Genomic DNA, 12,243 nt, shown 5'->3' with positions numbered 1-12,243 from the left:
CGAGGTCTACTTCCAACTCCCACTTCCACTTCTCCCTTATAGACTCCATTCATTCATTTTATACTTTAAAAAAACTTAAATAGGTATTAATGAGAATGTTGGTGGTTGATGTGATTTGTAGTAGATTAACAATACACTCCTTTTATTAGGCAGTCGTGTAAAACTAAGAAGAATACAATGCAAAATCATTTCAATGTATTCTATTGCGGGGATGTTTGTTTTCATTTAGTATATTATTTGCAAGCTTATTTAAATATATTGTTTTCAACAGAAAACGCCTCGCGGCATTGCGCGGAAGGCTTCTGGCACAACTACTCGGACTACTCCAACTGCACTGAACGCATCTCCAACACCTCAGCGACAGACGTCTCAAGCCTCATCTACCTCGCCGGCTACTCGCTCAGCCTCGCTGTGCTGTCGCTGGCCGTCTTCGTCTTTCTATACTTCAAGTGAGTTGACACTAGCTAACCTATGGTTTCAAGCCTAGCCAAGGTGACTATCGCTATCGCTACGACAACGAAACGCTTTGTGTCTCTCTATCAATCTTCCATAGTGCGACACTGACAGTTGCGTTTGGATCGCCACGGAGCGTAAGCGTTTGGCATGCTGGCCACGCGGCCAGTAGCGCGCGACCAGCGAGTAACGCTGCGGCGCGTTCAGCGTAGCGTACATCGTTGCTACGAGCGTCTAATTTGGAGCGTTGACTGAGGCCGCTCGCATTACCGAACGCCCCGCTGTTCGCCGACGCTTGAGCGTCCACTCAGTTTGCACAAAGTAACTGTTACCAACATCATATCAACTCGATAATTGATCGTAATCAATTCTTTCTTTGGAAGTCTTTCGCATTGAACATGTAAAGCATCGCTATCGGAAGATAATAAATCTACAAAGACCGGAACATTTTATATAAGTAATTTCACACCGCAATTGCTTGAAGTTAGATAAAAATATAATTATTGACATTTAAGAGCCACAATAATGTATAACAAAACTGTTGTCACTGTCCTATTACTTACATCTTCCAAAAATTTTTATTACAACGTATGCATCACATAGCATATATAATCATATCAGAAATCCAATAGATAAGTAACACATTCAATATTACTTTTCTAACAATTCTGTCAAGTGCTCTTCAAATATTTCATTATCATTCTGAAGAGCTCACAGATGATTCATTGATCCCAAACTAAAGATTTTTTTATATAATAAATAAGTACCTACTTAAAAAAATTACCTAATAGTCTAGGTAGGTTAACCAGAGGTCTTGTACATGCATCTTTGACATGAACACGTTCGCGGACGCTCAGTCACACCAGTTGGACACCTAAATTTTGTATGGAAATATTGGGACTGTTATAGCATTCCTGTCACTACAAATATATCTTTTAGGTTTGTATATGACGCGTAATGCTATGCAAGGCGAATGTTATGCAATCCGCGTCAATATGAAGTATATTTTTTATACGCTATGTGACAACAAATGCTATACAATTCGGATGCATAAGCATGTCTGTCACATGACGTAGTCAAGATGGGATCTTATATGACATCGCATGTTATAGCATTCATACATCGTGCTCGATGGACTTGATGGCTGAGACTTCTGACTTCCTAAAGGTGCGATTTTTGCTCTAAAGAGTCATTTGCTGACCTCTTCAAACAATTTTCTTCTTCTGTTTTGTTCCCTCTTTGCTTAACATTGTAATATTGAGTCCATCTCATACATGCCCCATCCCAAGCACGTTCGCTGTTCATTCGACCTCAAATTATGTGATACTACCTACAAATTATGCGTTGGAGACCGGCTCTAATCTAAAGGCCCAGTCATGGGTCTCATAGCATGTTGTAGAGAGCCGAGTGGCAATGTTGAGCTCTCTTAAAATGAGAGATTTGTTCTTCTAGCTGTCCAAGGTATACGCAGCATTTTACGCCAACACTACTTCTCAAAAGTGTCAATATGTACCGCATTATACTTTTTGAGTTCCCTGTAACGCACCGCCGCGTTAAGTTCTGGACGTAAAGCGTCCACCACTTTTCCTGCCAAGCGATGTTTCACCCAACTTTATATTCTCTTTCGGATGCATCTGCACCAAATACAAGGCGTGAAATATACACAGAATGATACCACAAATGCGTGTCATAAGGTGCTTACCTTGTGGGAGGTGATCATCGAGCGCAAACAGGCAATAATTCACAATTAAATGACCAAAACTATGACTAGTAACGTAATTATTTCAATAATAGGTACTTATACACATTCATGCCTCACTTTTTCACATTAACCGTTATCAAAATTTTACTGTAGTGTAATTAACAGCAAGTAAACACGTTTGTTTATTAAAACACAATGAAAAACTTAAAGAAATTGTAAGAAAAACATTAATTACGATTTTATAAAAATACGTCAAAATCGCTATCGCGCACGAAGTTCACCCAAATTACATGTGTCCACTCCCAGACGCACCTGCCGGGCTACTGAGGGAGCTGCCATACAAAGACGAATGCTATAGCATCTGCGTCACAGAAAGGGGGGCCAATTTGGAGACGTCACAAGATAATTTTTAACTTCGATAAAACTATGTAATATGGCAGTAGGCATTATTTGACTCTGGTGACTGGTAGAGGAAAAGTTGGTGAATAATATTATACTGTGTTTAAGCGGATTGATAAGCATTTCAATGAAGAAATTTAAAAAGAATAACGGATGCAATAGCAGGCGCGTCACCAGGAGGAGTACAAAAACGGATGCTATGCAATCCGCGTCCGCGAACGTGTTAATATGTTGCGATAAACAATCTACTTATTCACTTAATAGTGAGTAGGTTTATCGCAATTTAAGTTAGTAACCTACTCACTTAAAAAAAAACATAATAAAGGTGTCGCCACAGTTACCGATTCTTATTCGGCTTGAGCACCGAGCAGGTGCCGTTACTGTACTTTATTAGTTACCAGTCAACTTAGAGTCACATCAATCAAACCGAATAAAAAGCGATCAAGCTGACCGGCTTAACCCGCAGACATCCTAGAGTAGAATGTTAACCTCTTTTTTGAAAATATTTAACTGTCCTAAAATGGTGTTACGTAATTTGTTTGCTTATTCACATGATTGTTATATATTTTCTTTAGCAAAAAGCTTTAAACGTACACAATTTTCAAACATTATTATTTAATTGAATGGGACTTAATCGCGTATGTTCTCCGAGCCCAAGGGAACGATGCTGTCCTCGAAACGTCGTAGGTAATTTAAAAGCTTAAGTATACGCGTTTCAATCCCGTTAAAATAACAACAAAGCGACAAAATGCTGTGTCTGCTTGTTGCGAAATTATATTCGTATATTCATTCAGCTTTTCCATTTCAGAGATCTAAGATGTCTACGAAATACAATACACACAAATCTCATGTCGACGTACATTCTGTCAGCATGCAGTTGGATACTAAATTTATCTTTACAGGTAAGTTATGATGTAGTTTATTTACCAGTTTATTTATGTAATTAAGGTGCTTAATTGTTAATGTAAACTATAAATCAACTGAAATATCACCTACTAGTTATTAGCAGGTGCTTTGTACACTATTTACTGAAGTCAAGTAATTATCCAGCTTTAATGCTCAAACTTGGCTGCGAAACTGTCTTACTTACTTACTTTGAAGGCCTATTAATAGCAAAGTTGTTAAATCTCAATTAAAACCAAAATATTACTTTGATAAATGCGAAATGGCAAAGTAATATTTTGGTTTTAATTAATATGGATTTCTGCAAAGTAACGCCTGAATCTATTCACTGCTAAATCTCAATCTTAGAACTCAAATTCAAATAAGTTTCGAGTCCGAATGTCTGGACCAAAAAGAGTCCCTCCGCAATCTTAGTATCGAAATAAAGTGTTATATAAGTCTGACCATCTGTTAAAAATGTGATTATCGGGGGTTTTTTAGTGACAATTTATTTTGCAGAATTGAATAAAATTGGAACTAAGGAAAATTCCAGACAACAGGGATCTAAAACAGAATACGGAACTGCGAGCTTCGTGCTTAATGCAGGGACCGTATAACCGGTTTTATTAAATACCTGTATAAAAACTGTCAAACGAATACCGGTTAAAATGTTATACCTATATTCGCATTAGAGGTATTGCTGTCATTCCGTTTTTGTCTTTATCGCTATTTGTACACTAATTGACATAATGAAATACCGGTATTCATGAATACCTCAATAATAACAGGTATTCAGTATACCGGTAATGGTTTTCGTATTTAATACCGGTATTCATTGCACTTGATCAAAGAGTAACCAAAAACTTTGCGACAAGAGGTTAAAGTTGTTGTTAAGTCCTCATGCCAAAGACATATGTAACTTACTATCTATTCTTTTTGCTCATGCTTATATTGATCGCTGTACAAGCGAAAGATTTCATGATTTAACCACGAGCGTAGCAAGTGGTTCGAAATCTGTAAAATTCAGCGTTGCGACCGTTTCAAGGCACGAGGTTAATGAATGAATTAATGAAAATAATTAATCCCAGAAAACATTTCCATATGAAATATGAGCGCCGCGCCGCCAAAATTTTCGCGCCGCCGCCACCGCCAAAATTCTGCGCTATCGGTGTGGCATCGGCGTGACCTTGTTAGATACTAGAGTCTGTCTAAGCTAACTTTGCACCGATTTGAACAGAACAAAGTGAGGGAGTGTTATTATAATATAAACGTCATATTTTCATAGAACTTTGACATTAACGATGATATTTACACACGTTGTCGTTGCAAATGCTATGCAGATTAGTTTGATCGGGAATTTATTGCTTTTATATAACGTGCTAACAAATTAGGTACCGATATTTTAAGAGATGGTACTTTATATAAAAACAATTAACTTTAAATAGAAATCAAGAAAACTTTTCATATCATATTTTTGTTTTATTTACCGAACAAAAATATAAATTAAAATTATATCTAAAAATAATCATTACGTGCATTTAACCACATAAAGAAAAAAATACATAGAGTGCATGCTCACTCAGAAAAGTCTAATGCTCAACAACTTTCAGCGAATATTAAACAAGGATTAACTGGAACTTTATTTTCAACTCCTTCTGCTTTAATATAGTAGTAGTAGTAGTAAAACACTTTATTGTACAAAAATCAAAACAAAACAGGAAAAATAACATTCGTCATTAGTATAAAGGCGAACTTATGCCTTTAAGGGATCTCTTCCAGTTAACCTTTGAGCAATATTAGTTGTAAATAGTTGTTCAATACAATTTTTGAGACATTTTTGAAATTAATATTCTTTTTAGGGTTCCGTATTTCGTACCAATATCAAGTTGATATCAACTGCAAAAAAGTTTCTTGAAGGGGTTTTTATAGGCTTTTAATATCGTACATTTAAGTCACATTCACTCATTGATTCATTCATACTATTTTTGCGATTAGTAGGTGGTCTGTGCGAGCAGTGTGTGTAATCATTCACCTCTCCTGGCGATACGTACATATAATAACTATTATATTTGACTATAGCTACCCGCACTGACTTCGCACGGATTACACAAAACCTTAACAAATTGTACACCTAAACTAAAGCTTCCTCAAAAATCTTTCTATTGATAGCTGAAATCCGCATGAAAATCAGTTGAGTAGGTTTTGATTTGAGTTCATCGTGAACATACATTCATATAGTTACAGACAGACGCGGCGGGGGACTTTGTTTTATAAAGTGTAGTGAATTAGTGATAGATTCAATTAACAGTAACCTCACAATTAGGGCTTGCAAATATTCGAAACTTTCAGGTATTCGAATATTCGACTTTTTCTGACGACATATTCGAATATTCGAATAATTATTCGAATATTATAAAAAATAAGAAAAAGAACGAGAAATCGGTTTATTATCGTTTTATTCAAAAGCTTATTTCACATATTGCTAAAACTAATGATATTTTGCAGAAATCCACTTAATTGACTAGATTTTATCATCCTACTATGAGATGCCCACATTTATAAAAACAAGTAAAACGCCAAAATAAGACGTATTCAATATTTCTAGATAAAACTTTTATTATAAATGCGCCGTTGAGTGTAATAATATAACTTTAATCATCTAAACCAAACCTAGGTATGTAAGATATTTTTTTTAGTAGGTAATTATTTTCTGATTTAAATTAACTTGTAGTCACTCAGAGGCCTTAATTAATGGTCGGCTTAATTATATAATATTGGAATATTTAAGGGAAAAAGTTAGTTGACTACTGGATTATTTGTCAGCTAAAGGTGCATAGTTAGATTACCTAGTTGGGCACTTGGGCAGGTTTGGTATGATCAAATTTGAGAATTGCGATAAGTGCGGGCAAGGTTTAGTCTTAATAAACAGAATGACCCTTTAACTTAAAACTTATGCACCGTAAAAATAACATACTTTTTGATTTCGTTTTCTTTCAAATTGAGTTAGGTTTCACTGTATTCACGAAGTCTATCGAGAGGAATACAGAAAAAATATTATTTCCTTCGTATTTGGGTACCTACCATTACTCATTCACTGTAAATACCCGGAAAACACACAGAAACTGTAACTGCAGCGGATTAAATCGATTTTTTATAGTAATAAAAAATATTCGAATATTCGAAACCTGAGCGGCCGAATATTCGAATATCAAAACAGGCCGAATATTCGACAAATTCGAATATTCGAATATTCGAATTGCAAGCCCTACTCACAATATAAAGAGATGTTCATTATGCTGCTTATCTACAGTTAATGCCATGAAAAACTTTTTTCCTACCATAATTCAATAAATTAAATGAAATTAAATTAAATGAATTAAGGTTTGAATTCTCTTCGCATAAACCAAGTTTTCAAGGCTACGCCGCCGATTCGCCGCCACCGCCAACCAATTTTGACCGGCGAACCGCCGCCGGCTAAATGCCTATTGGGCGGCGCTAGACGTGCGCGCCGGTCGAAAAAAATTGGGTGGCGGCGGCGTGGAATTTTTCAACTTTTCAATATTAAGACGTATAATGAAAAGCCATGCTTAACCCTTAAATCGACAAGGGAAAAAAATCTCAAAAAACTGTGTTAAGTATAATTTTTTTGGTGTTATATATCTTATTATGTGGTTGTTTATTGTAGAAAAATCATGAAAAAAATCTATTTATAATAGTTTCGAAAAAAACATAGGTATGTCAAATATGTTTGATGTTGCCAGTCGGTGTAAATAAAAAGATACGCCGCATAATGAAAAGACGTCTAGTATTTTGGACGTTGCCTAGTTAGTATACAGTACTTTATATGCATAAGGTTTTTTTTGTCAAATTCTTGTTTTTTTTTTAATAAATATAGAATAATTGCATTTTTAATTACAAATACACTTACTGATAATGTCAACTTATGTTATGAACTAAAGTAAAACCTATTATTTTTATATTTTTCCAAAAGCTTTATAGCTCGTAGGTGGTAAAATTTTACCAGTAATTGGCGTCATTTTATTAACATTAAATCAAACTTAGCGGGGTATCGTAGGATGCAGCAACATCTGAGCAATGGTATACAACAATGCATGCAATTTTATCAATATTTTCGTAAGAAATTTCTCAAATGAAATCGGGTCTGTCTCTTGATGTCTTGATGAACGCACAGGAAAAAAAAACCGTAATTATATTTTTTTATCTATTTGGTTCATTACGTTGCAATACGACAAGTAATGACTTTTTAAAAGGTTTTGAAACACCTAAAATCCCTCTCTTTAATTCATATTCATATTCATAAAAACTACCAGAAAACGTGATAATTTTACTCTTCGCATACTTGGCACTAGTGCCCTGTAATCGACAACGGTTAAAACACTGGACATTATACTTTGTAAATGTGTTTTACCCATAGGTACATGGTACATACAACACATTTTTATGTAAATCGTACTGCCACATAATAAATAGTTAGTATGGTGTTGGTGCGACATAAAATAGTAGAAATTAAATTATATGACCAAAAAATTTCCGTAAGTACGTAATTATTGCCATGTTTAAGTAAGTATTTTACGTCAAAAATGTGAGAGTTACGTAGGAAGTGGCGCCTATTTCAACTATTTCTTATCGGACCTACCTATTACATATTTTAACGCTGCATAATACTGTCTTATAAAAAATATTCGGCGCGCATTTTAATCTACCGGCGGCGGCGGCGGCGCGCGGACTCCTTATGGCGGCGGCGCGCACGTCTAATCGGCGCTCATATATTTGAGATTATAAACTACATACGTAATAAAATACAATTAAATCAACAAAAAAAAAAACAATTAAATGAGTCAAATGAACGCTATTAAATATTTATCATTCAAAATCATCACCTAACAGCTAATTTTACCAGCCAACATGAAAACGGGCATTCTAAGATCCGGATCTTAAGTATTTACAACTTTACAAGCGGGCCGGACAACGTCCTTGACGAGTAGCGAAGGAACGAATCGTGGTACTACTACAACCGGTATTGGCACTTACTTATTACCGGTAATAGCTTTAGGAGTAAACTATCAAATAGTGGTATTTGTTGTCAATTGGCTAAACCGATAACACTATTGAATACCGGTATTCGAATACCTCTATTCGGAGATTAAGTGATATAAATACCCAAATTCAAATTACACCGGTTATACCTCAATAATAACCTGTAGTCAGAATACCGGTAACGGTCCCTGGCTTAATGGCTGGCCCATGATGTCTTGTCCTTTTTGGCTTGGCAATAGTAAATATGAACGTCTTGTGCCCTATAAAACAAACGCTCCATCTATGGCAATAATAAATAACATACGGATACTACATATTTATATAAATGTATACAGGTGTACACATACTTGGTCACCTTAATTAGAACGAACAATCCCTCTGGAACACCTTTTCTTTCGGACACACGAATAGGCACTTCCCTGTTCACTTAATAATTCCATGACAGAAACAAAAGAGCACTTTCCTCTAAAAATAAATAGTACTAGTTCTAAACTAAATTTGTAAAATTTTCCCCAAGGAGACTAACTGGAAGACAGTAATTCTTTGAACTAAAACGTTGACCTATATGTCAATATTGCGTTTGTGGGACGAATAAAAGAGCGCGAGCGGACACGGCTGTTTTTTACGAAACATATAAAAGTCCTTGCTTGGAATAGACCAGTATAAATGATTTCACGGTGTATGTATAGCTGTTAGGGATTCAGGTCTAGTTTCATTGGGAATGGGCTCGCAGTCGAGGAGAAATGTTTTGTGAATTAGGGAGCAAGACACAGCCCTTAGCGTAATGGACAAGGGAAGATTTACGATCGTCTGTCTGTCCTGTCCAGTTACAAATGAATGTGTATAGGTTTTTAAACAACTTTGAATTACGTATAAAGTTAAGAAAGAGCATTGAAAATGAGAAAGAACAATATTACTTCCCAAGTAGGTAATAATTATACTAAATGATAACAAAGATTAATTTATTGTATAAGAAGTGACAAATTTGTGCTTCGAATTTAGAAAGCAGATGGCGCTGTATGGTCATCCGTACACCCAGTTGCAAAAGTGCATACTCACTTTATGAATAAATTCCACTCATGATGTGGGTATACTGTGTTTGCAGCTTGCTGTACATATTATAGTAAGTTCTCTGGTACTAAAAAGATGACGTTTAACAATCGAGTTACCACAAAACATGGTGCAGTACAGCGCCATTTATTTCAGCTGTTAAAATTGGCGACACATTTTTTTCTTAGAGTCTACATCACTTTTACATTCAACTCGAAATAACTGTGAGTCTCAATTTTATTACTTTAGCTGTACCTATAACTTTTACTCTAAAATCTGTCTACAACCGAATTCGTAATAAAACCACATCTCATAAAAATAATGGCAATATATAACTTAGAATACCTAGGTAATGGCCTGACTCGAACGTTAAAGCTGGATAAGCACCGAACTTGGCACCGAACGGAAGTTTGCGCAATGCGCATGCCTTAACACATTCAGGGCCAAGAACCCGACTGTCGGGTACACTGTTCGTAGCGACTACGCGCTCCATACGGCGAAGATGTGGCTACGCGCGTAACTCGTAGCACTTAGTGGCTATGAATGTGTTAATAATCAAAGAGAATACTTACGGGTATGTTAGTTTTATGCCCTCGATACCCGTTTGATACGTTAGACCAAATTGCACTGTTCTCTTAATATGTACTAATTATATATCTGGGAGACCGATCTTTGCTTGGAAAACATAACTCAAAAATGCGCGTATTCCCATAGATACGACATAGATAGATCGATTATTCGCCCCCGAAAACCCCCACATAGCAAATATCATCGAAACCATTAGAGCCATTTCCTAGATCCCCGAAATATATAAATACATATACACGATATAAAGGTATAAGATTTGTGGGAACTCAAATTAATTTATTGAAGACATCCAAAAACGTTAAATTTGATATCCATTATTCACAGAATGATATTGAAATGAAATTGATATCTATCATAGGTATTTTATGTTTCCGGCTAATGAAATTGATCACCGTTCCTTTTAATTGACGAAAATTAAACATTTTAAAATGGTTTCATGCTTAATTCGTTGTTGGCAAGAAGCCATTATTACTTCAGACTCAGTTAAGATTGCTATTATTTGTCGCTCTTCTAGTTAATTTATTCTACTTGTAAATAGAGAAACAGAGGTATTAAAGAGAAAAAAGCATGCAATCATAACCTTAATTTTTTTTCTTTGCCTATTACAGTGTCCCACTGCTGGGCAAAGGCCTATCCCCTTGATCTCCACAGCTCCCGTTGTTATCCTTTAAATTCTGTGTGGATTTTAATGGTAAAAAATAATCAAATGAGTCAAATGACATGTGCTTCTTACAATATATATGAGTTTTAAACAAAATTAGTAGTAACTGTGCAGAAGTTTGAGCACAAACTAAAAGGTACCTACATCGACCTATTTAGTTTCAAAAGTCATTAAAAGCTGGCATCCCACATCAAAGATCCCCACATTCGTGTAAACCTCACGTCTTCGTAATGGATTTTTACCGTTTGTCTTTTGTTTAGAATTGGTCGGACGAGGCGTCGCAAGATCAAACGTCGTGTATGATCCTAGTGATTTGTATGCACTACTTTTATCTGACCAACTTCTTTTGGATGCTCGTTGAGGGTAAGAATTTTGATTTAATTTTTGTCTATAGTAACGGCGCCAATCATGAGACATTTAAAAGTAAATGTGCCCTATAAAATTTATACCACTTTGCGCGTTAAAAGGTGAATGTCCTATTCGTATTTTATGTTTTCGACGTGTTTAATGAAAGATACTGCAATTGGTTTCAGCATGATTAACAAATTAAAACTATGTTTTTTTTTTCTCCAATCATCGACGATACGAGGTTTTTATTAAACATTGAAATTATCAAAAATTCAAACTTTAACAGCTATACATATTTACGGTAAAATGTTCCCAGTGTTCAAAAACTGATGTTGAATGCTTATTTTACAGGATTTGTGGTTTACGTTTCATTATTGGTGCCACGTCCAGTAATATAGTCCTGTAGATTATAATAAAAGATACCTACAAAGATCGAACCAACTAAAATTAAAACTTTAAAATATATTTTTGTTTCTACTCGAATTTACCTGTATTTGTGGGTTAGCACGAATGCGCCGCAATAGTATCTCGCGTGATATATGCAGACTACTCGTCATCGTTATCAAATAACGCGTAGCACATCTCGCGCGCGAGATACTGCTGCGGCGCACTCGTGATATAAGGCCTTATTAACGCTAATTCTATTGTTAAGGTCACCTCTCTTTGACAATTTATGTAAAATCTAAGTATCATTATTTTGGCAGTTAAGTTTAAAGGCTGACGAATTGAAAATTTTGATGTTCTAGACTGGCCAGGCTCCAGATTTAAAACTCACTTTAGATAACAAAACAAGGCTAGACTATAGACACCGAAGTTGAAAAACATTTTAAGAATGTAGACATAGTCTGCTCAACTTTATCGTAAACCATAAAATTTTATTATTTCGTGATTATTTCTGTGTGGATTTGATGATTGGCAACTGCAAAAAACGCATATTTTTATTGGAAACAATATTCGCGGATCATAAATCGGAAATATAAAATTTATGATCTTCTTTTCTTTTACAAGAGCAATAAGAAACACCTTAAAAAAATTCCAACGTACGCATGGCGGGTCTGTGTTCCGGGCTATAAATACGTATTAATGTAAACAAATTCTTCAG

The 12,243-nt window shown here is 35.4% G+C and overlaps 1 protein-coding gene across 3 annotated transcripts in view; it reads left to right on the top strand.

The window, feature by feature from the left end:
* The first annotated feature begins 316 nt into the window (after positions 1-316).
* LOC134798103 (diuretic hormone receptor) overlaps positions 317-12,243 on the top strand; it is a 34,735-nt gene continuing 22,808 nt past the window's right edge. For all 3 annotated transcript variants that reach the window (XM_063770440.1, XM_063770441.1, XM_063770443.1), the window contains exons 1-3: positions 317-449; positions 3,363-3,456; positions 11,054-11,156. In XM_063770440.1, the coding sequence (XP_063626510.1) occupies positions 3,403-3,456; positions 11,054-11,156 (157 nt within the window). In that variant the 5' untranslated portion in view covers positions 317-449; positions 3,363-3,402. The remainder of the gene's footprint in view (positions 450-3,362; positions 3,457-11,053; positions 11,157-12,243) is intronic.

Source organism: Cydia splendana, chromosome 16 (assembly GCF_910591565.1).
Source record: "Cydia splendana chromosome 16, ilCydSple1.2, whole genome shotgun sequence".
Classification (NCBI taxonomy): domain Eukaryota; kingdom Metazoa; phylum Arthropoda; class Insecta; order Lepidoptera; family Tortricidae; genus Cydia; species Cydia splendana.
The sequence above is the reverse complement of the archived record's forward strand: the minus strand, read 5'-3'. Positions and strand labels throughout refer to the sequence as shown.